The sequence below is a fragment of the Daphnia pulex genome, chromosome 4 (assembly GCF_021134715.1).
Source record: "Daphnia pulex isolate KAP4 chromosome 4, ASM2113471v1".
Taxonomy (NCBI): domain Eukaryota; kingdom Metazoa; phylum Arthropoda; class Branchiopoda; order Diplostraca; family Daphniidae; genus Daphnia; species Daphnia pulex.
In genome coordinates this window covers 2,412,572-2,439,399 of record NC_060020.1, presented here as the reverse complement: position 1 = coordinate 2,439,399, position 26,828 = coordinate 2,412,572, and the positions used below count along the sequence as shown (strand labels likewise).

Here is a 26,828-nt window from a genome sequence, read left to right as displayed (position 1 = left end):
TCACGAGCCCGCGCTTTCAATATATGCAAAAGATGTTGCCTCTTTCACAGCAGTTCCCTATAGCTTAAACTTCTTCCTATTCAATTGCGGCTTTTATAGTTTGCTGCTGGCGCACTATATGGCAGTCTCTCTCTACACTCACAATGCCTTCATTACCGCCTCCTTATATTCCCATCAGTCCGTCCCTCCGATATATGTGCCGGGCATCGCCAGCACAACAAATCCTGTTTGTCCCGAAAAGCGATGGGAATGACAGGATTTTCTCAAATCCCAACAGGGCCAGGAGAGAGATGATAGAAGGGGGCGGCCGGAAAACGTTTCATAATCCAATAATCACTTTGGTTCTATCGCGCTGCTGGGCCTCTTCTTCGGCCGCATTTATATACACAGATAGACCGGCGCTACAGGGGAATAAATATAATAATGTGAATAAATGAATGAATAATAAATAAATAACGATAAAAATACTATCAGGTTTTTCCTTTTTGGAAAATAAAAATAAAAATAAAAATAGTTGGAGTTTCACAGGGTCCGGAGTGAAGAAATCTATAGGCCTATACCACATCACAGAGGAAAAAGCCGAATATAATCATTCGAAAAACACACACAGACAATCTGTCTCTCTTGTCAGTCAAACTCAAGAGGCTTTTTTTTTCATTTGAGGGAGAGAGGGGAAATATGTAAACGAATGTATAGATAGTAAATACATATAGGGGAGGAAAAAATAGCCGACAGAGTATTTCAAGTTTAAGTGTTTCACATTGTATAGAAGATCTATACAGTATATAGCTAAGATACTATAACCGGCGAGTTTATTTTCGTTCTGGTTTATTATTGACAGTCATTGGAGACCGGTCGCGGTTGTGTCAACATATATAAGGGAAACGGTCGTCGTCCAGCAGGGGCGGACAGAGTGTGTGTGTGGGCAACTGCGTTGCTGTTGATTTATTCAAAAGCTGCGAGTCCGTGATTCGTCCCCCCAAAACAGAAAAAGGAAAGTCTTCAAAGGAGAACCGGATAACTATTTGAACAGGACGAGAACGTTTAAGAGAAGTTTTTTTTTGTTCCAACTTGACATATAGACGTGCACAAACCTTGTGAGCTGCTGTTGGAAAGTTGACTCTAACCATCAGCATAGCGCAAACTTGGCGACGAGAGTTGACTGGTTCAAAAGTCGCCCCCAAGTTTGACTTATTCCAAAGAAAAAGCCGAAACCAAAAAGGGGATCAACACACCAGCAGCAGATGCTTCAAGTTGATTTACCGTTGCCAGTGAAAATCCTCTGGAATAAAATGTATAGACTTTTTGAGAAGTTAACGGCTTGATTTCGTTACATCTTCCCTTAACCACGCACTCGCCTTTCCACCACCACCACCACGTAGACCATATAGGCTACTACTCAAAGTGACACAAAGACAATAGCCAAAAAAAGAAAGAAGGAGGCGAAAGTTGGCATGAGGCGCAATAAATTACCGAGCGCCGAAATAAGAACAACTCAGCTTCAACTATAGCTACAGTCTCTCACCGTCCGTTTCGTGTCCGGCAACAGCCCAACGACGCGCAAAGATTTTTCTCGGGTGACAGGAAAAGAAATGGGCCTTTAAAGAGTCGTATTGTGTTACTCGAAACCTGCTAAAACTAATGACTGTTTCTTTCTTTTCTTTTCAAACTGACTTCTATTCGAAATATATTTCATTAAAGACGGACTGTGCATACGGTATAGGGGCGGTATGGTCAACTTTTTCGATATTCATTGCTTTCCGGGGTGAAAATAAGATATTGCGGACTTATAAGTATACGCGTAAACTTGTGGATGGCCTATGTATTTCACTCGCCAGACAGTCTCTATAACATGTCCCACGACGACAACCTGAACAATAACGAACGTAGGATATTTACACCTAGCTCTCTGTAAATCCTTCTTCCTGCTGGTGTATGGTGTAGCTATTTTATTTATTATGGAGACTGAAAGAGAGACAAGAGCTGTTGTGACGCTGCATTTCCAATGGAAGCTTTTCCCAACTGATTAATGGTAGAGAGACTGTCGACGTGAAAGTATCATCACACCAAGAGGCGTCCCGTTGGCCGCTGCATTCGTCGTCGTGTTGGTGTTTGCCGCTCGTTTGTCACTTAAAACTTCTATAGGCCACAAGTCCCACGTTGAATGTTTATGCGTAACCGCTGTTGGAGGCGCCAATCAAATATTAGTCCGAAGAAGAAATAGGTGTATTGAATAGACATATATCGTTAATAGGTAACGAACAAGGAACAATCAAATGATATTGTAGAGAAACACTGTCGTAATTTAATGAGATTTTGGCTTAGTACTTACTGCTTTAGCATACATGTCTTTCCATCGCCATTCAACTGCTCATCGCGTTAGTTGTATTGATGGCTGATAGATGTCCGAAGCTATCGGGACGGGTGTCGAAAACAAAAAAAAAAACAAAAAAGAAAAGAGGCTAGAATAATCGGGAGTTATTACGTAGTAGATATAGTATTTTAAAACCACGACAAAAAAAATTGGGTTAAATTACTATTTACCCAGGCAGCATGTTTCTATAGCTACGTGCATGTCACTCAGAAAATTAAATGATGCGGATGTCGTATTGGCCGGCCGATCGGCCAACCATGCATTGCATAGGGTATAGGTACAGCATACATTTTAAGAGTCTACATTAGTACAATTTTAGTACATTTTAAGCGTGTCCGTTTATTTTCCCGTTAAATGTTTAATTTAACTTTTTACTCAAATACTCTTCCCTAAATGGCTGCTAGATGGCGAAATAATCGACTTTTACACCATCTCGCGGCAATCTCGGAAATATGTTGTCTGATTTCGATTTTCGACCTTCTTTCTTTACGCGCGCAATGTTTTAGTTCTAGTCATGGTTCCCGTTCTAGACTAGTAAGTTTGTTAGTTCTTTTTCTTTCTTTCGACCACGTTTAGAGCAGTTTATAGGAGTGTAAGAATTGTAGAATTTCAGTGAAGAATGTTGTTAAAGTTAAAGTGTAGCAATTAAATTCTTACAATGAGGTTGAGTATAGTTTCTCCAGTACAGTAAGGTAAACAAACTTACATTTTGTGATTTTGAGTTCCAGCTATTTTCTTGGATGCAGCATAACCACTTAAATTTCAAGTAGATGGTCGTCCAAAATAGCCATTTTGGGCCTGTGGATGCTATCCAGTTATTACCCAGTAAACCCTGTTTGAGCAAGTCAGCAATCATTCAGTGTCCTGCTAGAGACAAATCTTAGTAATGTCGCAATGTAACATTTTATACATAGTATATTATTTGTTCCCCACATTTCATTTTTTGCCTTTCTTTGTTTTTCATTTATAATTTAAAAGTTATAAGTTAAGTTGATATTACTTGTAGCATACTGTACTACAGACTGCTAGATTTGCAAATTAGTTTCTAATTCTCTGTCAGTCTCAACATTTGGTAGGGGTCGAGGAATTTGAAACATTTTTGTGCTTATCTTTTCCTATAAGTGGCATCGGTATCCTTTAGTAATAGTCACAGAAGTTTCCCTCATCTGCTGATTCAAATATCAGATGAATCTTCTGTAGGTAATCTCCTACAGCACGAGCAACAAAATTAAATTGAGTTAGGCTTGTGCAACTCTTAATTGTGTGTATTCTTTAACTTTAAGTAAAAATAACATTTTCTTGAAATTAATGGAATACCTTATTATTTTTCTTAGCCTCCGGATAGAGTAACAACTGACATGTGCGCAAATAATCAAATATTGGTTCATTGCAATATGTATCTTTGTCGAATAATTCAGCAACCAGGAAGAAATGGACGGCGTGAAGAAATTATCGCCGGGAAGGACCGTAATAAGAGTAGATTCGGACTCGAAACAGTTGCTCGAAGAATTTGGTGAAGGCGGAATTTGAAAAAGCCCACTGTGAAGACTCGAAAAAGCAATACAATTTGTGTCAGGCGGTTCCCGCTCCCACGGTACAGTTGACGAACGAGGTTAAAGTTACATAAAATTAAATTGCCTAGTTTTTGTCGTAAAACACGCTAATGATTCGTTAAATTTTAGGCAACAACAAATTTTCTCTGGAACTTGACGAAGAAGTTGCTAGAAATACCCTTCAGACTATCGTCAGTTGAGAACGAAGAAGACTAACTTATTCCAAAAGGTATTTGATCTTCTTGTGTCTCTTTTTCAAGCTACATTTCTGGATAAAGTAGGTTTTTTGTGATGGCGTTTATTGGGATAGTTAAATGTGTGCGGGTTATAGGCTGCCAAATTCATCTTTTGCAGAAATTTCTCTCAAATTGAATAACAAATGAATCATTAGCCTATTAGATCTTAATAAGTATCTGACCGTGTGTAAGGCGCTAAGGCCTTTATATTCCTAATTTATTTCTGAAAAAGGTAGAAAAAGTTGCCATTCTAGTTGAGATATAAAGTAGAATTGTTGTTTTATTTGTCCCACTTTCTGACCTCCACCCACAATTCCACCAAATTTTAACATACAAAATAATAATTATAATGACACACACACAAAAAAGATTTAATGAAACCTTTATCACCTCCGTTATACTAATGACGTAAGCTAACACTGATAACAAAATACTGTTTTTGGGCCAAAATATCTATAGACAACAAACATGTTTCGAATATGGGCAATTAATACTATGTGTCTATACCACAACATATGTACACAGTGTATGATGTGTCCTAGCAACAGATAGTGCGATATGTTCATTTGTATCCTAATCTTCAATCACAAAAGATATGCATGCAGTGCTGTTAAATTAGATAATCAAACATGCGGTAAACTCAGGTGTGATCAGTATTATTATGTTTGTTTGCTTTTTCAGTTTTTTGTAAGTTCAGAAAAGTAAAGTTTCGCGTATTTATAGGCTTCTGCAAAAAAGGCAATATTTTCCCTTGGCTTTCCTAAACTTTTTCGTAGTGTCTTGTGGAGTTGTAGTAGCCTACGTTCGCCTGTTAGTATACATGTGTAACAATTGCGCTAATTTTGTATCCAAATATGTAAGTGTAAGTAAATTATTGAGAATGATGTCACGCTGACTTCATATTTCAACGTGTAAAACGAGCTTTATTGAACACTTGGTTTTCATATAAAGCACGTATTGAGGATTAATGATTCGCATGTACGTGATTTTAGTGCAATTATATTTCCGTGACTGTAACCTAAGCGTTTCTAGAATTGTGCAATTAACGTCAGCTGCACCGTAATGGAAATGTTTGGGTATATACGTATAAGATTATGTTGACTGGTTAGATTATTGCCATTGCCATTGTGTTGCATTGCTATTGGAGCGTTCAGACCAGACCAGAATTTATTTAGAGTTAGCTCTGGAAACGGAACTTTTACACATGCACAAGTGATGCGCTTTTCTTCCAGGTACCTCTGTGAAAAATAATTTCCCACGCGACTTTATTCTTTATATACCTTGCTAAAGAATTTCTTAATTTAAAAATTAGAATAAATCTATCAATAATATATTAAGAGTTCTGAAGAAATGACAGGTAAATGTCAACAAAACTGCTTTTCAAGAAAAAAAAATAAGACCAATGTCTTAGCACAAGAGAATAACGTTAACACTGCGCCGGTGAAATTTATTCGACTCTTTCGTTTTGCATCGAGGAATGACGTAATGTTGATATCCGTATCTGTCATGGCTTCCATATTAAATGGAATATGCCTTCCCCTAATGGTACTCCTTTGGGGAGACCTTTCCAACGTCATCATTGCAAATTATGATCCTGGAACAAATAATACGGACATCACCAACACAACGACTTGCCCAACCCATTCCAATGCAACCCAACATGTCCCTATTTTCACGTATATTTTACTGATCAAGCATTTAAATCAAAGCCCAATTAATAATTCTGTATTTTTTTCGTGAATTGCAGATTATTTACACCTGATAGCCGAGATATTATGGACGCTGTCGTCCTCTTTGCGATTGGCACAACTGTTATAGGATTAATCTCAGTTTCGCTGAATTTCATATTCATTACATGTCTGAATATCTCAGCTGAGAACCAAGTGAGTGCCGATTCTGATTATGTTTAAAATTATAAATCGTTCTTTGCTGATGTTTACTTACCAGATTTACAGATTACGGAGCTTGGTTGTGAAAGCCATTTTGGCCCAGGAAATTAGTTGGCATGACTCGAGAACAACTGACGGATTGGCGGTTCGGGTTTCAGAGTATAAAAAACTTATTAATCAAAATCAGGAAATTCATTTATTTCAATCGGTTTATGTTATAGAGACTTGACGAAAATTCAGGATGGAATCGGCGAAAAAGTGGGACTTTTCTTGACGTACAGTTCCATTTCACTGTGCTCTCTTATAGCCGCTTTTTATTTCGGATGGGAGTTGGCACTCATTACGTTAGTGGCCTTACCCATTCTGACCATCACCGCCGGAATTCTGGCCAAAATTCAATCCACTCTCACAACCAAGGAGTCCGAAGCTTACGCATCAGCTGGAAGTTTAGCCGAAGAGATCATTGGAGCTATAAAAACCGTGACCATGTTTGGTGCCCAAGAGAAAGAAGTTGAACGATTCGAAGCTTCCATCAAACCGGCACGAAGAGCAGGAATCAAACGAGGATTTGCCACAGGAATCGGAAGCGGATTGGTGTGGATTCTCACTTACTCCAGCTATGCGCTAACATTTTGGTACGGCATCAAACTCATCCTCGAATCGACGTGCGGTGGTGAAAACACAAGCAAGTACGACGCTGGGACGCTGAACGTTGTATTTTTCAACATGCTTTATGCTGCTCTTAACCTGGGCAAGTTGCTCCCTTTCGTCGAGGCTTTTAACACAGCTCGAGTTGCGGCCGGAAGTATCTATCACATCCTCGGTCAAATCCCGGAGATAGACAGTTCGTCATCGGCTGGGAAACTCCCGACAAACGTCCACGGTCACATCAAAATTGAGAGTGTCGATTTCAGTTATTCATCTCGTCCGGATGTCCCCATACTTCGAGAAATCAGCTTTGAAGTAGCCGCCGGAAGAACAGTGGCTTTGGTCGGACAAAGTGGTTGCGGTAAATCTACTTGCATTCAATTACTGCAACGATTTTACGATCCCATTCGAGGCAAAATAACCATAGACGGACATGATGTGAAAGAACTCAACGTGCGCTGGTTGCGGGAAAATATTGGCGTTGTCGGACAAGAGCCTGTACTGTTCAGCATGAGCATACGTGATAATATTCGATACGGACATCCTCGCTATGATGGCATTTCACAAGAAGACGTCGAGCTTGCTGCAAAGCAGGCTAACGCTCACGATTTCATCGCATCTCTACCAAACGGTTACGAAACGCTAGTAGGAGAACGTGGTGCCCATCTCAGCGGCGGCCAGAAACAGCGGATCGCAATTGCCCGTGCCCTCGTTCGCAATCCCAAAATTCTGCTATTTGATGAAGCAACATCAGCCCTAGGTTTATTTTTTTAAATTTGAGTTTAACCACGGTAATTGGTAAACTATTTTAAAATTTTTATTTCAGATACAAATAGTGAAGCCGTGGTTCAACAAGCTTTAGATCAGGCACGGCAAGGGCGGACAACTCTAATCGTTGCCCATCGACTCACTACTATCCGCAATGCCGATTCTATTTTGGTTTTCAACAGCGGAGTGATTCAAGTAAATGTATTTGGTTTTATGTTCAATGATTATTGATAAATGAAAATCGTTTTTAATAGGAAGAAGGCGACCACGACAGTCTTATGAATAAGAGAGGGCTCTATTACCATTTAGTGGAATCACAGGAACACAATGTCACATCAGACGAAGTAGATGAGCATCAGGAATTCAACTTAGAACCTCTGGAGCAAGACAATTCAAACACGGACGCATTATCCCAAATTTCGCCAATAACTCAGCCGCAAACAGAAGAGAAAACTAACATTTCTACACAGCAACCTCTTCCGCTGCAGTCTGTCAACAAAGACAAGGATATTTCCATGTGGGAAATATTGAAATTGAACAAACCCGAATGGGTATACATAACTTTAGGTGTGATCGGATCAGCCCTACTCGGATTGAGCACTCCGGTCTATGCGATGGTGTACGGCGAACTAATGGGTTTACTTGATCCGTCCCTTCCGGTAGACGAAGCAAAGCAGTCGAACAATACTCTTGCACTGGTAATTACATCTATTTTTACCAACTATTGAAAATTTACTTTTGATTAAACGAAATTTTTTTAAATTTTTAGATTTTCTTGGGTATCGCCTTGGGTACCGGTTTGGGCTCTTTTATGCAGACCTTCATGTTAACCATCGCTGGAGAGAAGCTGACTTTCCGCTTGAGGACACTTTCTTTCCGATCGATCCTCTGGAAAGAGATTGGCTGGTTCGATCAACTCGAAAATTCCGTCGGCTCGTTGTGTGTTCGACTCTCCGGTGACTCTTCGGCCATCCAAGGAGCTACTGGAGCAAGAATAGGCCTCCTCGTTCAGGTTTCAGTCAGCATTTTATTTGCCCTGACACTGTCGCTGGTTTACGACTGGAAACTAGCGTTAGCTAGTGGCATATTTGTACCCATTGTCCTCTTGTCGGGCCTCCTGGAAGTCAAAATGAACATGGGTCAGAATGCGAAAAAGGCAAAAGCTCTGGAACGATCCACTCGGCTGGCGACTGAAGCCATTTCCAATATCCGGACAGTAGCCAGCCTCGGCCTCGAAGAAACTTTTAATACAAAATACATGGATTCCCTCCACGAGCCCTACAAGGTGGCCAAGAAACTGACACCCGTCCGTGCGCTGATTTTCGGATTAACGTGCAACATGTCGTGCTTCGCATCAGTCGTCTGCATGTCCTACGGCGGCTATTTAATTCAAAACGAAGGCTTGGCTTACAAAGAAGTCTTCAAAATCTGTGAAGCGCTTGTGTTTGGCATGGAGATGGTTGGACAGACACTTGCATTCACTCCCAATTACGGCCGTGCCAAAACAGCGGCCAAAAGAATTTTCCAGCTCATTGAAGGCAATTTTGCGACTCCGAAAACAAACATCTCTCCACCGCAACCTAAAAAGTTAATCGTCGAAGGAAAAGTGGAATTTCACGACGTCCATTTCTGTTATCCAACAAGGGCGGATGTCTCTGTTCTGAGAGGCTTATCCACCACCATCTTACCTGGCCGGACAGTGGCCCTTGTCGGCCACAGCGGTTGCGGGAAATCGACAATCATCCAACTCCTCCAGCGTTTCTACGAGCCTCATTCCGGCTGTGTTTTGGTCGACGGGAAGGACATCACTCTCCTCTCGGCTGATTCGCTTCGATCAAACGTGGGCATCGTATCACAAGAGCCTGTGCTCTTTAACCGAACCATCGCGGAGAATATCGCTTACGGCGATTTGAGTCGAACGATAGCCATGCCAGAAATCATTGAGGTCGCCAGACAAGCCAACATCCACAACTTCATTCAATCTCTACCACTCGGATACGAAACGGCGGTCGGACAAAGAGGCGCCCAGTTGAGCGGTGGGCAGAAACAGCGGGTGGCCATCGCACGGGCGCTCATTCGCCATCCCAGGATCCTTCTGCTGGATGAGGCGACCTCGGCGCTGGATGCGGAAAGCGAAAAAGTTGTTCAAGAAGCGCTGGATCGTGCAAGTCAAGGACGGACGTGCATTATTATCGCTCACCGGCTCAGCACAGTCAAAGATGTCGACGAGATCCTGGTTGTTGATAAAGGTCAAATTAAAGAACACGGCAAACACGAGGATTTGATTCAGTTGAAAGGAATTTACTACCAGTTGTGGACTATACAGGGTTTAAACAACCAATAATGTAATCAAATCGGTAGAAAAATGCTTTTTCAAGGATGGAAAATAAAAAAAAATTTACGTCAGATGTTTGAACACATAATTGGTTAATACAAAATCAATTTAGATCGTCTGTTTGCATTTCCTGAATTTCATGGTCATATCGCACACGGTTGCATACTGCGGTACAATGTTGTCGAACGCAAATATTCGTTCAATCTAATGACAGCCTGTTAATTTCATCAATATCTGGATTATATATTTACATATTGCTAATTGGTTAGTGTGTTTGCATTTTTTGTGTAGATTTTGCGGCCATCTCTCGTGTGCAGTTGATCAAACGTCCATTTTCGATTGACACAAGAACAGTATAAAAAGAGAGTCCCCGTTGAAACTGAGACATACAACAGCGAACTGCATCGACTCTTGTGTACCCGCAACTGCAATTCTCCTCATCTCACGTTCTCAAAATGCGTCTTTTGGTTCAAATGGTATAAACATTTCTATTTATTTCACAATCAATTTTTGCAAAAACTTTGTTTCTGAATTTTTCTCTTATTTTATCCTAATATGTTCAGCTCCTTCTTGTCGTTATTTGTGCGGCTTACTATCCCGGAGCCTTTTCAGCTCCGAGTAGTGCCGAATACGACGATGAATCTTTCCGAGAACTGGTGAAATCCATGAGGAATGAGGCAGGCGAGCTGGACGAAGGCTTTTTCTCTTTCTTATCTAATCTCTGGAAGAAAATTAGGGATTTTGTTAAGGTGACGTATACCTTTGAATTTCAAATAGAGTTTGATTAGAATAATTCATTGGCGTATATTGTTATGAGTCAAGCATGTAGTAAACGACTTAATTCAATTATGGAAGCTAAAATTGCATTTCTTCCGAGTAGAAGATAGGATGCGTTGTTGCAAAAGCTGGTAAGAAACTTTGCGATTCCGGTTTTCTTGGACGTGACGCAGAATACGCCGACGAAGGTATATATAGTCATCCTGTATTATTATTATTTGTTTCAAATTTATTTCCTATCAAACCCTTCTTGACATACAGTTCTAAGAACGCTGATTAATATGGACCGAAATGTGCCATTGAATATGACGGCTTTGGGCTTTGACGAAAACGAAGAAGTTGATCAAATTACTATCAGTGAAGCTGCGGCAGCGGTGAAGGTAATAATTTAAACTGTTTTGTATGGTTGTGTAATAATATGAGTAGAAGGTACATGTATAATCATTTCGCATTATTTTTTTTTTATTACAGAAATATGGTTGCCCAGCCTTTGAAAAAGTGAACGCAGTTTGCTAATGATCATGCCAATCACAGTTCTTCGTTACAATGTTTTAGCATGTGGTCACACACTACAACGAACCTAGTCGTTTTTAGTTTCTTGGTTAATCTTTTGTATTGGGATAAAATCTGTAGTTATTTTACTTGCAATTTTCAAGAAATACACACAGGAAAAAATAGAAGAAAAATTGTAGTCCTACTAATTAATTAGAGAAAAAACAGGTTTTATTGAAATTTGTCTAAAGTCTTAATAAGAAAAGATCGAAATATCCATTTCGAGAAGCGCACGCATTACAATTTACTCTTCCTGAATTCAAACTACCGAGATGACGTAAAATGTAACGCCTCTAATTCTGCTCGTTCGCGCAACTGGTTGCGAGAAATCTTGCCCATAACATTTCTAGGAATTTCGTCGATAAACACAAGTCCTCCTCGGAGCATAGCTTCGTCGTGAACTCGATCTGAAATTGAAATAAAAAATTATACTTCATTATTATTCTACAGTGGTTTTCTAAATAATAGTAATAGTGATATGTGTCACGGGCGACTCCTAGATGGCGTGTGAGCAGCCAGTGGAGCAGACGAACTCGAGTCGCACGTGAGCAGTTGGAAAGACGAGTGTATCTAAAATCTAACGAGTACGAGTAACATATGGAGTCCGTGTGATAGGACAACGCACCGTGTAAAAAGTTGATCAGCTTAATTGCTTCCAGTTTATCATATCCGGGTTTCTTCATGGCATACGCCATGGGCAATTCGCCGCAATCTTCACACTTGATTCCCACGACTGCAGCGTCCTCGACTCCTGGGTGAGATTTCAAAATCGTCTCGAGCTGGGATGGAATCACCTGCCAAAATCATGTAAGTGCTTCATCTCTAACACGTAAGCTCATCATTTATTTTTGTGAATACGTGATGGCCGAGATATTTGATTAATTCCTTGCTTCTCCGGACGTAAAATATGTCTCCGTCGCTATCGTAGTAGCCGATATCGCCTGTGTGGAGCCATCCGTCAATTATGATATCAGCCGTTGCCTGATTTAGAATATTTAGAAAAATAATTTCCAGGCAGCTCTAAACTTGTAAATGAGTACAACTCTTGTATGTAGTACCTCTGGATTATTCCAATATTCTTTGAACACGGAAGGCCCTTTAAAGCACAACTCACCTGCTTGGTTTGGTCCCAACATTTCTCGCGTACATTCATCCACGACCTGAGATAGAGACCTGAGTTTAATTGCTTGACTTTTATTACTACAAATTTACGCCGGCACGGCGGCACCTATAGCATTAATGCCTACCTTCATTTGATTCATTGGACACAATTGCCCAATTGACTCTGGTTTAGAACGATGGTTTTCTTCTAAAATATGGCAATGATTCACCGACGTTATTAAATATTTTCCAAATTAGCGTAAATTATTATTACTAAGCACTTCGACGCGGTGAATGTTTTGCTCATAATCGCTGAAGGGCCGCATTGTCGCAATGGCAAGTTCAGTCATACCGTAAAACTGTACTTAACATTATTAGAGTTTTATCATTGTTAGAAAACAAGCTTTGCCTAGCTGCTTATTCACTTAGTTGACCAATAACCTATTGGCTAATTGACTCACCATAAAAAAGGTCTTCAGCGAAGGTAGTTTTAGAAAGAATTTTTGTTGCAAGTTCTTGCTAACTGACATTCCGGCTGTAAATACGGCTTCAATACTAGACAAGTCGCTCGTTTCTGATTTGGGATGTTTAGTTATGGCCAATATGTGAGGTAAGTAGAGCATAGCGCGTTCCGGCTTGATGTCGCAAAAAGAAATTAAGAAAAAGGTCAATGAAACGCCCAATTTTTCATACTTTGATTTCCTCAATGGCTTGGAATAACCACTCGTCCTTGTAGGAAGACATCAGGTATGTTTTAGTGTAAATAAGCGCACCTCTCAGACCAAACACGAGACCCATGACATTGCCTATCCGCGGAACGAAGAGCGTTTTCATCCCAGGTCTGTTAGCGTTTGGTCTGTCAAAAGGAGAATACAACTGTTACTATGAGAATAAATGTTTAGGGCTTAAATTTGATATCATACCTTGCAGTGAGGAGGTAACTATAAATGTTTAAATGCGTCAAAAGAATTCCTTTCGGTTCTCCCGTAGTGCCACTCGAGAAAACCATGGATACCGTTTCATTCGGGTCGTAGGGATCGGATCTTTTGAGTTCGTCTACGGAATTAGTGATGGCGGAGTGAATATCAAATATTGATTTTTAAATATCTGAAGGCTTACCAATAGTAAAAGCCTTCCGTTCAATAAGGCGATTGAAAGAAACGCAGCCCTTGAACTCGCCCAAAACGAACACTTCTAGTTCATCGCATTCAGCTTTAGCAGCCAAGCATCTCTCCGCACCTTCCTGATCGCAGAGAAGCAGCCGAGTACGACTAGTTTGCAATAATTTCAACAAAAGATCTAAAGTGCAAAGGAAACAAAATGGTTGACAAACTTTTCGTAACGATGTAACAGTAAGTGAACCTTGGGAGAACGAGTGTTGTAAAGAAGACAATATGCAGCCTGACATCCATGTTGCCAAAAGGAAGCTGTAATAATTGACGTCACTGTGAACCAAGCAAGAGATCACTTCACCAGGTTGAAAGCCTCTTCTCTTAAACTCTGAAGCGATTTTGTAAGCATCTTCAATCAGCTGACTGGATGTCACGCATGATCCTGTGTTCCAGTCCGTCTGAAACACCAAGATGTAGGGATCATTAGACTGGTAAAATACGGCGGACATTGTAAGAGAATTTTTGAACTGAAACGACTTACAAAAAGTTGCTCATCGCCGTAACGTTCCTTAAGTTTCTCAACTTCCGCGACGAGAAAATCAGAAATGCGTTGGTTTGGAAATTCATCTTCTACATTCCGTTGGATGTTAGGAAGCAGAACTTTATTTTCTACTTGGGCCATTTATAGATTTTTCTATATTACGAGAATAGAAAAGCTTCCCACTCAACGGCAGCGAGCACTAAACTGTCGATAAGTTGTCACATTATTTATATTATAGCTAGTCTTGGTTTTTAATGTTGCACGTGTCAATCAAATCCTTCCAAGAACCATGACACTTCTATTTCTGTATGTTTATCTAGTTGAACACAGTATCATTATATTCGCTAAACAACTTTATTTCTCAACACCTTCTGTTACCCTGCAGGCATAAGGGAAAGATCCTTGATGGTACTCATGGGTTTTCTGTTAACAAAATTTCCCATCAACATATTTTCTTGGCTACACAAAAGAACATTGCTGTGTAATCAATCGGAAGTTCCGGAGGCCGTAAATTTCGCGGTAATTCATGCCAGGTAACAATTTCACACCCTGCATTTTGCAAGGCCAAGTTGATCATCTCCCGAGTGAGTTTGATCCTTGGAATCTTTCGGTCTCGAATAAAGTAATGTTCACCTTCTAATCCTCCCTGTGTATCAATAAAAGAAATGTTAGAAAAATGTATTGCCTGAATGATATACCAGGTAATGTTTACCATCATGATCAGGTGTCCAGAAGGATTCAAGAGGCGGACTACATTGGAGACAGTACTCGAATATTCTTTTGGGGATGATACGGCGCATTCAAGACAAAATACCGAAATGATGATGTCGAATGGGGACTCTGTGTGGCCCAAAAGCGGATCACTTTGCAGCACGTCACACGGTATTACGCATCGAACGGAATGACGGACGCGTTCCAACACGAGAAATGCGTATTCTTTATCGGCACTAATATCGACACAAAACGTTTTGGTGAAAGAAATTGAGACTGTTTAAATTCCATGTTATACCTTTCAGACTCCAATTGTGCAATATAAGAGCATACGATGACCAAATCTCGTCAGCCTCCCGTCCATCTGAGAGCCATTGGGTCAACTTTCCTCTGTTTTGTTGGAGGAAGTCGCTACAGACAATTGAATTACTCCAGCGACTTGCTGACATTACGTAAAGTGGTAAAGGTCCCGAACCAACTTCCAAAACTTTTTTCCTGTTTTTATTCTCCCCACATTCTGCATCAATTAAGTTTTTAAGTGTATTTATGATTTGTTAATACGCAATAAAATCTTTTGCGCAAATGTTTACGGTCGTCATTGCACTTTATTGTGCATTTTAGTTCAAGTAATTGATGGGCGCTGCTTTACCTTGTTCAAAGAATTGATGAAGATTCTTTAGACAGAACTCGTTTCCAGCATCTATGCCCGAATAATATCGATTGATGTAATAATCCGGTTGAAATTCCTCCTGGTACACCTGACTCAACGTTTTGTTCTCTTCTTTGCTTGCCATATTACTGCCAAGGCTTCCTCACCCATTCTATTTGATTAAAGAGTGAACAAATAAGTAAGGTCATCAGAAGAAACCATACCGAAGACCGGAAGACTGGCGCTACTCGCCAGTCGAGTTGTTACAATCAATAAGCAATTTGATTAAATGACGCAGGTTACACATGAACGTTTGTGCCAGTTTTACAAATAAGTAGTTTCATGAAGAAAAGAGCAGAAAAAATCCATTTTAGTTATTTGCTTGATAACCTCCATTTTCCCTTGATTATTTTAGAAACAACGGCAATTTGAATAACATGTAAAAAACAACCGCACGATAAGGATCACGACGTCAACGAACGACGCACTCAAATTTTAAAAATCACATAACGTAACGTAAAAGGAGGCGTTTATTTACCGTTCACTAGTTCACTATACAATTCACAGACTGATAAAAATATTTAAGCAAAGTAAACGTTAGCTGTCCGTCTGGATTTGTTGCCGAAACCACTCACTTGGTCGCAGGATTGCCGCAGTGGTAAAATTGCATGTCTTGTCAATCTAATTTTCTATATTTACATTTACAATCGATCCATGTAATTGTTAAGGGAAAAGGGTAGGATTAAATTACTAATTTATTTACTGATTTGGGTGGGCTTTTATGGGTCAAGGACAAAATTCACGAATGAAAGAGTGAGTCGCAAACAAGAGTCCTTGAGCTTGGGTGGTAATCGGGGGATGGGAAGCTCGTGTTTACTATCATAATTTTTTCTCTCGACATCATGCAAGCCTTATGTTTGGTGAGAACTAGACATACAAATTCTGCCAGCAGTTAGTTCGTCATAAAGGAATTACACTCACGACAAAATGGTTGAGCCAATCTTTGACTATCAGTTCAGAATCATTATAATTGGAAACAGTACTGTTGGCAAAAGTTCACTGCTCAAGTATTTTACTGATGGCAGATTTGCAGAGGTAACTATGTAACATCTGCCTGTGTTTTCATTGTTTAAATGCGTCGTTAGATGCATACTTGATATTTTTATTTCAGTCTAAGGCCTTCTTTTAATCAAATTTTTTCCATGTGTGATTTAAGTGATTTGAAGAGCAATATTTTGTAAGTTGCCTTTATTTGTTGTTGAGTAAGTGCATGTCTTTTATTATAACAGTAGCAAAGGTCAATTGTATTTAGGCTTAGTCATTGCAGATAAAGATCTAGAGTGAAATGGAATTTTGATTTTGTGTTTTATCGATAGGTCTCTGACCCTACAGTGGGAGTCGATTTCTTTGCACGATTATTGCAGGTTGAAGATGGTACAAGGATAAAACTGCAATTATGGGATACCGCAGGTACAAAACGAACAAGTATTAAAGCTACATATTCAATATTAAAGTGTTCTGTTCTTTTATTGCTATAGGCCAAGAAAGATTTCGATCAATCACCAAATCTTACTTCAGAAATTCGGTACAGTTTGTTTAATTCATCCTTTAGAAAAAGATCACTATATTCAACCAATTTCTTTTTCAGGTTGGAGTTCTTTTAGTCTTTGACATTTGCTGCAGAAAAAGTTTTGAAAATGTTCCTGCCTGGATGAATGAAGCCAAAATGCATATTGAGCCACACAGAGCAGTTTTTATCCTTGTTGGATGTAAACTGGATTTGAAAGAGCAAAGAGAAGTTTCCAGTGAAGAAGCTGAAAGGTTTGCTAATTTCAATGAAATGCCATTTGTTGAAACCTCTGCCAAAACAGGTAAATCTAATCTCAATCATATTCAGTACGTCGTTATACATTCAATTTTGTAGGTGAAAATGTTGAAGAAGCGTTCCGTATTGTAGGCCAAGAAATTTACAACCGCGTTCAATTAGGTACGGTGTTTTAAATTTTTATATTCTAAAATCTCACTAAACATGCATATGTACAAATTTCCCTATTGCATAGGGGAATATTCAATTCACGACGGCTGGGACGGTGTTAAAGCCGGTTACCGACGAGCGGGCCGAGATTACGGTCTTGTAGAAGCCGAAGCTGCTAAGACTTCATGTTGCTGAATGAATCCGTTCTTCCTAGCTGAGTACCCCTTTTTTTAGACCTTGTACATTTACATATGACATGACAATTTTCAACATTATTCTATAGCAAACTTGTACAGTAAACTTAACCAACGACTGCATAGGCTCAATCTTATTTTGATGTTCACCTTTACCATTATTCATAGTGGAGATGCTCCTCAGCAAGATTCTAATTGCTATTATAATTACGTGATCACGTTTCGTCCTCAACCTGTAGCATTTGAATCCCTTATTATGCTTCGTGATTCTTCTTAAAAGTGTGCGAGACCTTAATAGTACGCCTCAATGACGTACAAAATATAAAATTGATATTGGACGTAAGAAATTTTGTATTGATTAATGTATCAGGAAACGCAAGGATTAGGCAACCGATTTCCTTAGAGAAACTACAATGTCGTGTGGAAATCGACTGACGGTATACTCAGAAATAACATCTTTCAGGCAGGTTAAGACAAAGATTCACTTCTTTTTCTTCAAGTCCTCGAAACGGCGAGTAAGATCATCAAAATCAATGTCGTCATCTGCATCTTTCCCGCCAGGTCCATTCAAATTATCTTCTGGGACAGACGGTAGATCAGGAAGATCCATATCTGACGGTGGACTATTCAGTTTTGTTCGGGGACTTGGTTTCGGATGCTGGTTAATCTGTCATTTAGGTAAATAATTTTTAACCAGCGTTTCTTAATAACAATTATTAGTTGAACAAACTACTTGTAAATTTGTGTTTAGCGGTTTACTATTTCCAGTAGGTGAGTTATCTTTTGAGGATGAGTTGCTGTTCCCTCCCAGATTGTTTGGTGGGATATTAAACGACGATGGTTTCTTTTCATCAGTCACTGGATGAGGAGCCGATGCTAAGGGCGGTTTTTCTTCTTGTTGGTAACTTGGCGGCAATGGATACCCATATGGCGGAGGTGGTGACATAACACCCATCGGTGGTCCGTATGCACCACCTGGATAAGGAGCGTAACCTGCCTGGGGAGGTGGCATCCAGCCTTGAGGTGGTCCTCCAACTGCTCCAGCAACAGGCTGCCCTGGATGAACCCAACCAACTGCCCCACCCATTTTTCCTGCTTCAGTCGCGTTGAAATCGATTAAAAGAGCTTCTTCAGCAGCCGCTGCTTCTCGCATTATCTGTTTTTAAACAACCACAATAACAAAACGAATTGATTTATGAGACAATGGTTCATTACCTGAGGATCCGGTTCGTAGAAAACGTTGTAGTTTTTGGCGATTTCAATCAAGTATTTCTCAACTAAAATTTTCGGTGGAGCTTGTACACTGAGTTTGTGCATCAGTTTTGGAGCAACGGTGCCTATGGCATTATCGCGACAAGCTAAACTGTACGGTTTACCGTACTTAACACCTAATTGCTCTGCAATAATTTTCAATTCAGCCACATCAGCTAGCATTCGGGGTGCTACCCAGATTAGGCTTGAGATGGCCTCTGACAACCCTTCATCTAAAGTTTTCATTTGTTGTACAAGTCCAAATCTGGCAAGTAGCAAGTCACAGTACATTTCAAGTATTTCCATGGCTTCAACTAAGTAATCCTCCCTAATGATTTGTTCAACTCGAATTTTAGCTGGAAAAATTAAGAAATGTTGACAAATACTAGTAAAATAACAGGTTGAAAGAAAAGTATTGTGAACCTCTTTCAGCTTTGCCAGCAGCAATGTAATCTGCTATTTCCTTGCGGGCCTTTAATGCAAGCTCAGTATTTTTCTTCTCCAGAAGCTTGAGACGATTGACAGCCAATCTAAATGACAAAAAATTCTTCAATTTATTATAAAAGTCCAAAAAGTATAAAAAAATAAAGTTAACCTCAGGTTGGTTTTTAGTTTACTGTAGTTGGGTCCACTTTCAAACATGATGAATGCTTAATGATCTATATGAAATAAAACGAAATCAAATGAAAGACAGTCGGGACTCGGTAATCCTGAGATTTCGCAACACATGAGTCATCATTTACAACACTGGATGGATACTATGTTAGGTGTGACAACAAAAACTTACCTTTATTATAGAATAAATTGGAAAGTTCGAAACAGTTGAAGCGAACTTTAAAATGACGTATAGTTAACTTTACTTCACAAAAAAGGAAAACAATTTGATTAGAGAGTGTCACTGACAGACCTGTTAGCTATTGCTACAGAAAAACAACAAAATACAAATGCAGTCTGCACTCTTGAATCGTTAGATTGTGTCAAAATAGAAGTCTCTTCTCACTAGATCCCACTAGATGTCGCGCGAAACCATACAGGAAAAAACAAACAGGAACAGGATACAGATACAGGCATACAGTGCGATAAAATAGATTAAGTCATGTAAATGGGCAAGTTTTTTTTTTTTTATTTCTTAATTTCTAGTCATAATAAACGGGAAGTTGCATGAATATCTGTTATCTTATTATACACCTGCTTCTTTATATATTTGATCTTTCATCTTTGTTATCTCCCTCGATAAGAGTTGACATTTCAATCATTGCTAATGGCTTGATGATTCAATCGAAAGGAATTTTATGCGCAACTATCTCCTCTGCGATAAAAATCTATTATTCGCAATGATTTCATGCGAAATTCTACGAAAAAATAGAAGCCATAGCCAGCACAGAAGAACAATCAGAAAGATAGAGACCGGTCACCGGTGTTGAACGGTGATCGATGTTACATCTTTTCTTTCATATTAATTTTTAAAAAAATACAGAAACGTTTTTTCTTTGAAAAATACGAATGTACATGAAAAATAACATAAATTATTTTGTAAGTTACGTAATAATTTCGTAAGGTGTCGCCGACTAACTTCCGTTAAAAATATCAACAATAGGTAGCGCCACCGTAGCTACCTTAACCCCTCCCTCCCTCTCCCTTTCTTATTGCTTGTGTCCTTTTTTCAGATTGTGTGTGTGCCTGTGTGGTCTGTAGAGAGAGAGAGTTTTGGCCGTAACTTTAAGCATGATTGGGGATATACTTGGGGAAATCTTGTCGAGTGAGTGTTGGTGAATAACTCCATAGATTTTGTTAGTTTAATCAATAGCCAGAGCACGGTTTTCGGGCTGAAGTGAACAGTAGTGAACTCAAGTAACACAATCTCTCTCTTGAAGTAGTCTGCATGTTATTTTCAAAATAGTGAAACGCGAGGAAGGGCGGCTCTTCACAGAGTTCGACAGTCATTAATCGAAGGCTGGTCGGATGGTTGTGATCGAATTCGACGTACCCCGATCCGTCTCTCTCTCCGCGCTGGACGAAAACAATGTGACCCTTAAAGATTCCCCCGAGAATGGGGGACAGGAATCCAACAAGATGGTTCCAAGAGCAACACTCATCTGTAGACCAAATTCACACCCTTTCCAGGTACTACACAAGCCTCTGCTAAAGCATATTTTGATCAAAGTAATAAGATATGTTATGGTTCGCAGGAGAGAAATCTCAGCCTGGAAAGTGCCATGAAAGTTGGGCGCTCAGTGGCAAGAGTGAAGCCTGCTGTCAACAATGCCATATTTGATTGTAAAGTGTTATCTAGGAACCATGCTTTGCTATGGTACAAAGATGGAAAGGTATTTTTAGAGTGTTGTATTCTATATAAGGTGCGAAAAGCATATAAATGTTTAATTTCATTTTTAGTTTTATTTACAAGACACCAAAAGCAGTAATGGCACATTTGTGAACAATCAGAGATTAAGTAAAGGATCTGAAGAATCAGCACCAAGAGAAGTGTGCTCTGGTGATATAGTACAGTTTGGAGTAGATGTTATGGAAAATTCAAGAAAAGGTATTTACCTTGAATTTAACATATTCCTAGAATGGTGCATAATCCATAATTCTTTGGAATGCTATAGTTACTCATGGTTGTATTGTAGCCACTGTAAAGCTATATTTACCTGATGGCAAAGAAGCCAAAGCCAGGTAAATTTAAAAAAACAATTTTCAACGATAGCTTGAATCTGATGAACTGTGTGTATTTTTTTTAAGTCCTTCAACTGGAATTCAAGAAGAGGAAGACAGTTGTGAACTTGGCAAACAAGATCTCTATCAGCTTAATCAATGGATACAGGTAAGGAATCTTATAAATGTTTTTTCACTATTTGTTTTATTTTATTATTTTTACTTTTTCATCCATGTTATTCATTCATGTTTATGTTTGTTAATATCTAGGAAGCAGTAATCAGAGAACAAGTATTAGAAACGAAATTAGGATCGTTGCAGCGTATTGTGAGCGCTACTCGTGAAGCAGCTGAAATGGGCTGGACGGCGCTGATGGAGGAAGATAGACTATTGACTCGAATAGAATCTCTCGAAAATCAGCTGGTCGTCTCTTCTAAAGTACGTATTTTTTATTGGATCATGGAAAAATGTTGTATTTATTTACTTTATCGCATATATTTTGTAAAGAACTTTCACGAAGACAAACTACGTGAAGAGATCCGTAAGTTGTATGACGAGAAAAACATTTATCAGGATGTTTCGAAAGAATCATTACGGAAAGTGCTCACAGAGAAAATGGAAACTTTGAAGAAGTTACAGGAAACTGAACGGTGAATACCACTTCATTGTGATTAATTAACTTCATACATTAAATCATTGTGCGTTTTCTTGACAGATCATTGAGTAACGCTGAAGACGAACGCGACAACATGAAAGAATTGAACGATAAACTGAATGAACAAATACTAGAATTAGCCGAGAAATTCGAAAAAGAATCGGAAGAGTTACAGTCGTGCAAGAAAAAGTTACAAGAAGCCGACAACCAACAACTTCGTCATGAGCAGGAGATGCAATCAAGGCAAGAAGCCCTTCGAGAAGCTCAAGAAAAAGAAACGATTCTTCTAGCTCAGGTAGATTTTTCATTCATTTCATTTCAAGTTTTTATTTGAAAGTCGTTATCTGTAAAACAGGTGGAAAGTAGACAAGCGGAAATCGATTTCACCAAAGAGCAGCTCGCCAATCTCAGACTACGTCTCGATTCAATGAAAGCAACAGAAGAATTGAAGAAGGATGAGAACGAAATAAGTGGGGATGAAGTGGAAGATAAGAGCAACGTCAAAGAAAACCAGACGGAAACATTGAGACAAAGGGTGATCCAGCTCGAGTCGCAACTTAAAACTTCCCATGCAAAGGTAAATCAATATCACTGAAACATCTTTAATGAATACTCACAGGTTTTTTGTTTTTCCTTAGAATCTAAATGGAGACTTTGTCCCAGATCCTATTGGATACAAGTCAAAAGAAGTGGATCGCCTACAAGGTATGAGTTATGTGTTACTTTATCTTGAAAGAATGTAGAATTACTTAAGAGAATCTAGAATCTTTAGAGAAATTTTCAATGTGGTATTGGACTTCTGGTTGTTTATTGAGCCTTTTTGTTTGGCTTCATCATTACTTTTTGTGATTCCTTGTGTTATAATGTCTTGCCCTTTCTCTGACTCGGTTTTTTTCTCTTTTCCGCCCAAAAAAAATTAATCCATTAAACCCCCTAGTGAGCGTAACATTGCTGCCAATCATCGCTTCCGACTTGTTCGGATACTTGACGTTTTTTTGTTAATTGATGTGTGTAGGTTCATGCACGTGGGATTGTTATCTTTACCGCAATCAGTTGGCATGTTGTAGTTTAATTTTACAAGGTGAATTGTACTAACTCTTTCTTGGCTCTACTCCAGCTTTTCATTGCGTTTTTTGCTGCTTGCCCATTTTGTTTTTTTCTCTTTCTTTGGCTGACATGGAACATTTGCTGTCTCTTTTTTCTACTCTGCTAAATTGATCGCGTCGAGCTTTACATTAGCTGTTCGCTACGAAAATGGATGATGGCTAAGTTATTCCTTTGTTTGGATTGGTGCAGAGCTTTTGGAAGAAACGCGCGCCAAGTGCCGTGTACTTGAGTCAGAAGTGGAGAGACGGCAGCTAGAGGCACAAGATGGTTGGTCTACAGCCGCACATCTACAGCAATACTTTAGAAACCTGCACAACGTTCTCAAAGGCTCATCTGAGCAGGAAGAGGAATCCGCTGATGAACCATCTGAGCTCGCTGAGCTCGTCCGTTCCAGTATCGTTTCACTCAATAATGAGTACCAAGAACTTCGAGAAGCTAATGCGAAGAATAAGGATCTTATTTCGCTATTGACCTGTAAGCAAGGAGTTTTTTTATCACTTTTTTATGCCAAATACTTCATTTGCAACAACGATATTTCAGTACGACTAAGTAATTACGAAAAGGAAGAGAAAGCCAATCGTGTCAGTGAAACCACCGCTCATAGAGGCTCAACCTCAGAATTGGAATATCTCAGGGACGAAGTTGCTATCCTCACCATCCAGTTGAAAGAGTAACAAGAAAACATTTTCTATCCATAATTAATTTTCTATTTAACCTTTTTTATTTATTTATTTTTAGGATGGAAGTGTCGAGGATAGAGCAAATTGAGGAACGCCAGAAATGGCAACAAGCCTACCAGTCGCTAGCTCTCAGCGTAGAGAATCGGGACAGTGGAGTGGTTAGCGGATTTAGCAGTCCAATCAGTAATCCACCGAGTTCCCGTGATCCTGAAATGAGAGATTCTGGCATCCGGGAACTTAATTCCGGAGAAGATGCTAATTCGGAAGAATATGTTACCATGCAGGTAAAACGAAATTTTATTTGAAAATTTCTTGAGGCACAGTTTTTAATTTATGTTTTTTTGTTTTTGTTATTTTAAGCAATTGTCTGAGGTACGAAACGAACTCGAAGCTTTACGGCGCCACTACGATAATGTACAAACGGAAAAGAAGGAGCTAGAAGAAGAATTCTCCCAGTTAAAGGACAACTACTCGTTACTATCTTCTCAGTCAAAAACGGTAAGTCCAGTCAGTCTCCGTTTCTTCCAAATCTTCTTTCACTGTTTTATGCACAATTTTAATTTGTAAGTTTTCTTCATTATTCTTTGGTTCGTTGATAATTCTATCCATCCATTCTTCTTTTTTCTTTTCTGTTCTCTTTATTTTTCTTTTCTTTTGAATGCCGAATGCATTTTCTAGGTTGGCCGCTGGATGTATGTAGTCCCGTTGGCCGTCCTTGTCTTGGCGGTCCTCATAGCTTTCAGGCCATCGGATTGAAATAACGATAAATTAAAAGACAGAAAAGGGGAAGCACCAATTCTATTTCATCCTTTGTCTTCCTTTAGAAAACTAAATGTGTGTGCCTTCTAAAAGACATATTCTTTTTGTCAGCTGAGAGTCCGTCAACTCTTGTTTTTTCCTCACGTGAAACTGAACGAAGAGGGAATAAGAAAAGGATTTGAACACAAAACAAATAAGAAGCTATTTGAATTCTTCGATAGTCTGCTTGATTTTGGATTCTCCTTTTCTCTCTCGCTTAGGTTCTGTTTTCTCACATTTTTTTTCTTCAGCTGTATTTGTTACCTTCTTATTATTGGCTTTCTTTTCTCTCGTTCGTCGACTTGTGTTTATGTGCCTTCAAAATTTATTTTAGAGATGAATTTATTGTTTTTGTTAGTTCAATATCCGTGGCCAAAAAACAACGCAAACAAAAACAACAAAACATTTTTCGCTCTGTATGTTTGCTTCGATTTACTTTATTCTTTAACTTTCATTTTTTTTTCTCGTCTTAAACTAACACCGCATTGACGTAAGAAATTTATGCTAACGGTGGACATTAGAGAACAAAAAAAAGCTGATCCATCGATTATTTTCCTTTCTCTTTTTCTCTGTTTGTTTGTTTTTTTTTGTTTTTTTTTTTGCTGTGCCTCTTGTTTTTTTTTCGTGTTTGTCTGCGCGTTTTCTGTAGGCGACGGCGTTGTGTCTCATGCCCTTGCTCGTATTGTTCATCTCGTTCTTCCTGGCCTTCTACCGCTTCTTCTCGCGGCTGACGGCTACATTCGAGCCCTGAGAGATTTTGCCGGACAACACGGAAGAAAAATAAGGAGAGAGACAATAACAGCAACAACAAAAACATCATCATCATCATCAATTGTTTTTTTCCTGTTCTTCTACCGATTGTAAGCTTTTTTTTTTTCAATTACTTCTATCTACGCAAATGGCGGGATATGCAGATAATATCCCTTTTTTCGTGTTTTCTTTTGAAACATATTTGCTAGCGACAGCAGCTTTTTAATTTTACCAAGTGCCATCAATATGACAAAAGAGTGATGTCATTAACTAGTGTGTGTTTTCCGTCAACGCTACAGAAAATGGCTTAGTCTCCTTTCTGTGTGTGTATGTAAAACGTACAACGTCGGTGGGGAGGGGGAGAGTCGAATCCTCTTTCCTCCACCTTCTAACAGGACCTGTGCAGAGTTATTTTTTCCTTTGCTATCTCTCTCTCTCTCCATGATTTTCTACTGTCACACAAAACACACACCCCTCCGAAGAATGTTGTTCCTCTTTGTTTTTCAAATGCTTAGTTTTACGGCATAGTTGGCGTGCAATAATAGGCTCCCCTCAATGATTTTTCTTCCTTTTTTTTTTTTTCTTTTGCTGTCCGTCCTACCTCTGTCTATCCACCAGCTCATTATCGTCGACATCTTTCTCTTGTGTGTGAGGGAAAGTTTAATATTTTTCTCACCAGCCAACGACATTATTTTCAGCTTCGCGCGTCTTCGACTTGAAAGAGTAAGAGTGGATCACATAATATTGATTTGATGGGTCATTGATTTACTCGTTCTGCTCCCCAGTTTTGTGTCACGTTTCCTCCTTAAGGTCTTTGGCGGATAACCGTCCGGCGAGATGGATAACCATCGCTGGGAGGCCTCGGATCTTAAGGAGTTTATGAAAAATTTCAACCAACAACAAACATGTTCTATGTTTTGTAGTCTAGTCCTCTTCTACGGATATTGTACACACTCCCCATTTTCTCTCTTTACTATCCCACCTGCCCCTGCCCCGTGTCCTGTTATTTAACTCGCCCCATTAAACATCAGCAACAAAAAAAAAAAGAAAGAAGAGAAAATGAAAAGAAACTAACAAGACAATACAATACTTTGTTTTTTTCTTTCTTGGTCTGGATCTATGACCGAGTATTGATGCTCATCGCGCTGCGGAACCGAAAGATTATCTGAAGACAATCGTATCGGTTCTGTTTTCGTGAAGCGGATCGGAACGACTTTTATGTACATTTTCTTCTCTCATGCAAGTAAGTATAGATGATATGCTGTTTCTTCGTGTTGTAGTTCAAGGTGGCAGCGAAAGCGAGTTGCGGTTATATCCCCGACGTTTTCGTAACTTTCCACTCGACACTGAAGAGTATAGCGCACAGCACGATTCGTATGAAATTCCGTTATTTTATTATTCATCGTTTTTTGTTACGATCCAAGATTTTCTTTGCCTTCCTTTTTGGTCAAACTTGATGTGGAATGATGACCAGCCGAGAGCCAGCTGGACAATCGTGCACGGCTGGAAATGAAATC

General features: G+C 39.3%; 7 protein-coding genes across 22 annotated transcripts; 4 read left to right on the top strand and 3 right to left on the bottom strand.

Moving 5' to 3' along the window:
- The first annotated feature begins 2,928 nt into the window (after positions 1 to 2,928).
- LOC124192017 (ATP-dependent translocase ABCB1-like) lies at positions 2,929 to 9,916 on the top strand. 6 transcript variants are annotated; one of them, XM_046585148.1, is made up of 10 exons: positions 2,929 to 3,066; positions 3,709 to 3,986; positions 4,057 to 4,156; positions 5,639 to 5,839; positions 5,911 to 6,046; positions 6,111 to 6,211; positions 6,274 to 7,460; positions 7,527 to 7,663; positions 7,723 to 8,166; positions 8,238 to 9,916. In XM_046585148.1, exons 4-10 carry the CDS (start codon positions 5,649 to 5,651, stop codon positions 9,810 to 9,812), a joined length of 3,771 nt encoding a protein of 1,256 aa, XP_046441104.1. In that variant the 5' UTR covers positions 2,929 to 3,066; positions 3,709 to 3,986; positions 4,057 to 4,156; positions 5,639 to 5,648; the 3' UTR covers positions 9,813 to 9,916. The 6 variants fall into 6 exon arrangements, with proteins under 6 accessions (XP_046441104.1, XP_046441105.1, XP_046441107.1 ...); XM_046585149.1 differs by lacking the exon at positions 2,929 to 3,066 and having other exon boundaries at positions 3,417 to 3,968; XM_046585151.1 differs by lacking the exons at positions 2,929 to 3,066; positions 5,639 to 5,839 and having other exon boundaries at positions 3,417 to 3,968.
- Positions 9,917 to 10,118: 202 nt separating this feature from the next.
- On the top strand, positions 10,119 to 11,260 carry LOC124192025. The gene is made up of 5 exons (XM_046585165.1): positions 10,119 to 10,279; positions 10,367 to 10,552; positions 10,684 to 10,768; positions 10,842 to 10,960; positions 11,052 to 11,260. The coding sequence occupies exons 1-5, from the start codon at positions 10,259 to 10,261 to the stop codon at positions 11,094 to 11,096; spliced, it is 456 nt and encodes a 151-aa protein (XP_046441121.1). The 5' UTR covers positions 10,119 to 10,258; the 3' UTR covers positions 11,097 to 11,260.
- Positions 11,147 to 15,532, bottom strand: LOC124192020 (luciferin 4-monooxygenase-like). Its single transcript, XM_046585158.1, has 14 exons — positions 15,247 to 15,532; positions 14,896 to 15,114; positions 14,599 to 14,833; positions 13,887 to 14,532; positions 13,353 to 13,803; positions 13,157 to 13,289; positions 12,927 to 13,089; positions 12,695 to 12,868; positions 12,508 to 12,592; positions 12,380 to 12,441; positions 12,191 to 12,292; positions 11,991 to 12,113; positions 11,758 to 11,926; positions 11,147 to 11,539 (listed from the first exon to the last, which is right to left on the bottom strand). The coding sequence occupies exons 4-14, from the start codon at positions 14,025 to 14,027 to the stop codon at positions 11,397 to 11,399; spliced, it is 1,746 nt and encodes a 581-aa protein (XP_046441114.1). The 5' UTR covers positions 14,028 to 14,532; positions 14,599 to 14,833; positions 14,896 to 15,114; positions 15,247 to 15,532; the 3' UTR covers positions 11,147 to 11,396.
- Positions 14,329 to 15,391, bottom strand: LOC124192523 (indolethylamine N-methyltransferase-like). Its single transcript, XM_046585883.1, has 4 exons — positions 15,247 to 15,391; positions 14,931 to 15,114; positions 14,599 to 14,833; positions 14,329 to 14,532 (listed from the first exon to the last, which is right to left on the bottom strand). Exons 1-4 carry the CDS (start codon positions 15,389 to 15,391, stop codon positions 14,329 to 14,331), a joined length of 768 nt encoding a protein of 255 aa, XP_046441839.1.
- Positions 15,533 to 15,874: 342 nt separating the features above from the next.
- Positions 15,875 to 17,758, top strand: LOC124192024 (ras-related protein Rab-39B-like). 2 transcript variants are annotated; one of them, XM_046585163.1, is made up of 7 exons: positions 16,010 to 16,341; positions 16,623 to 16,716; positions 16,785 to 16,831; positions 16,895 to 17,117; positions 17,171 to 17,233; positions 17,307 to 17,439; positions 17,505 to 17,758. In XM_046585163.1, exons 1-6 carry the CDS (start codon positions 16,234 to 16,236, stop codon positions 17,414 to 17,416), a joined length of 645 nt encoding a protein of 214 aa, XP_046441119.1. In that variant the 5' UTR covers positions 16,010 to 16,233; the 3' UTR covers positions 17,417 to 17,439; positions 17,505 to 17,758. The 2 variants fall into 2 exon arrangements, with proteins under 2 accessions (XP_046441118.1, XP_046441119.1); XM_046585162.1 differs by having other exon boundaries at positions 15,875 to 16,341; positions 17,307 to 17,758.
- Positions 17,749 to 19,627, bottom strand: LOC124192021 (IST1 homolog). 2 transcript variants are annotated; one of them, XM_046585159.1, is made up of 6 exons: positions 19,454 to 19,627; positions 19,262 to 19,325; positions 19,090 to 19,196; positions 18,631 to 19,022; positions 18,149 to 18,571; positions 17,749 to 18,082 (listed from the first exon to the last, which is right to left on the bottom strand). In XM_046585159.1, the coding sequence occupies exons 2-6, from the start codon at positions 19,306 to 19,308 to the stop codon at positions 17,897 to 17,899; spliced, it is 1,155 nt and encodes a 384-aa protein (XP_046441115.1). In that variant the 5' UTR covers positions 19,309 to 19,325; positions 19,454 to 19,627; the 3' UTR covers positions 17,749 to 17,896. The 2 variants fall into 2 exon arrangements, with proteins under 2 accessions (XP_046441115.1, XP_046441116.1); XM_046585160.1 differs by having other exon boundaries at positions 19,262 to 19,376; positions 19,454 to 19,623.
- Positions 19,628 to 20,175: 548 nt separating this feature from the next.
- Positions 20,176 to 26,412, top strand: LOC124192019 (sarcolemmal membrane-associated protein-like). Of its 9 annotated transcripts, none has more exons than XR_006873549.1 (17): positions 20,181 to 20,790; positions 20,856 to 20,993; positions 21,061 to 21,208; positions 21,276 to 21,342; positions 21,409 to 21,490; positions 21,592 to 21,759; positions 21,829 to 21,971; positions 22,037 to 22,271; positions 22,332 to 22,553; positions 22,615 to 22,681; positions 22,992 to 23,057; positions 23,273 to 23,557; positions 23,624 to 23,753; positions 23,822 to 24,047; positions 24,124 to 24,261; positions 25,211 to 26,034; positions 26,097 to 26,412. XR_006873549.1 is itself a non-coding variant. In XM_046585152.1 (16 exons), exons 1-16 carry the CDS (start codon positions 20,629 to 20,631, stop codon positions 25,310 to 25,312), a joined length of 2,379 nt encoding a protein of 792 aa, XP_046441108.1. In that variant the 5' UTR covers positions 20,181 to 20,628; the 3' UTR covers positions 25,313 to 26,412. The 9 variants fall into 9 exon arrangements, 5 of the variants coding, with proteins under 5 accessions (XP_046441111.1, XP_046441108.1, XP_046441110.1 ...); XR_006873550.1 differs by having other exon boundaries at positions 20,187 to 20,790; positions 24,442 to 26,034; XM_046585152.1 differs by having other exon boundaries at positions 25,211 to 26,412.
- The last annotated feature ends 416 nt before the right edge of the window (positions 26,413 to 26,828 follow it).

Coding starts and splice junctions, on each gene's coding strand:
- LOC124192017 (XM_046585147.1), top strand. CDS start 5,514: ATGACAGGTAAATGTCAACAAAACTGCTTTTCAAGAAAAAAAAATAAG. Junction 6,212..6,273: donor TTGGCGGTTCGGGTTTCAGA/GTATAAAAAACT, acceptor TTTATGTTATAG/AGACTTGACGAAAATTCAGG. Junction 7,461..7,526: donor TGAAGCAACATCAGCCCTAG/GTTTATTTTTTT, acceptor TTTTTATTTCAG/ATACAAATAGTGAAGCCGTG.
- LOC124192025 (XM_046585165.1), top strand. CDS start 10,259: ATGCGTCTTTTGGTTCAAATG. Junction 10,280..10,366: donor TGCGTCTTTTGGTTCAAATG/GTATAAACATTT, acceptor TAATATGTTCAG/CTCCTTCTTGTCGTTATTTG. Junction 10,961..11,051: donor AAGCTGCGGCAGCGGTGAAG/GTAATAATTTAA, acceptor TTTTTATTACAG/AAATATGGTTGCCCAGCCTT.
- LOC124192020 (XM_046585158.1), bottom strand. CDS start 14,027: ATGGCCCAAGTAGAAAATAAAGTTCTGCTTCCTAACATCCAACGGAAT. Junction 13,090..13,156: donor AGTTACCTCCTCACTGCAAG/GTATGATATCAA, acceptor TCCTTTTGACAG/ACCAAACGCTAACAGACCTG. Junction 12,442..12,507: donor TCACCGCGTCGAAGTGCTTA/GTAATAATAATT, acceptor GCCATATTTTAG/AAGAAAACCATCGTTCTAAA.
- LOC124192523 (XM_046585883.1), bottom strand. CDS start 15,391: ATGGCAAGCAAAGAAGAGAACAAAACGTTGAGTCAGGTGTACCAGGAG. Junction 15,115..15,246: donor TCATCAATTCTTTGAACAAG/GTAAAGCAGCGC, acceptor TAATTGATGCAG/AATGTGGGGAGAATAAAAAC. Junction 14,834..14,930: donor GCTGACGAGATTTGGTCATC/GTATGCTCTTAT, acceptor TGTCGATATTAG/TGCCGATAAAGAATACGCAT.
- LOC124192024 (XM_046585162.1), top strand. CDS start 16,234: ATGGTTGAGCCAATCTTTGACTATCAGTTCAGAATCATTATAATTGGA. Junction 16,342..16,622: donor CTGATGGCAGATTTGCAGAG/GTAACTATGTAA, acceptor TTTTATCGATAG/GTCTCTGACCCTACAGTGGG. Junction 17,118..17,170: donor TGAAACCTCTGCCAAAACAG/GTAAATCTAATC, acceptor TCAATTTTGTAG/GTGAAAATGTTGAAGAAGCG.
- LOC124192021 (XM_046585159.1), bottom strand. CDS start 19,308: ATGTTTGAAAGTGGACCCAACTACAGTAAACTAAAAACCAACCTGAG. Junction 19,023..19,089: donor TGCTGGCAAAGCTGAAAGAG/GTTCACAATACT, acceptor TAATTTTTCCAG/CTAAAATTCGAGTTGAACAA. Junction 18,083..18,148: donor CGCTAAACACAAATTTACAA/GTAGTTTGTTCA, acceptor CCTAAATGACAG/ATTAACCAGCATCCGAAACC.
- LOC124192019 (XM_046585155.1), top strand. CDS start 20,629: ATGGTTGTGATCGAATTCGACGTACCCCGATCCGTCTCTCTCTCCGCG. Junction 21,972..22,036: donor AAGTTACAGGAAACTGAACG/GTGAATACCACT, acceptor TTTTCTTGACAG/ATCATTGAGTAACGCTGAAG. Junction 22,682..23,272: donor AGAAGTGGATCGCCTACAAG/GTATGAGTTATG, acceptor GGATTGGTGCAG/AGCTTTTGGAAGAAACGCGC.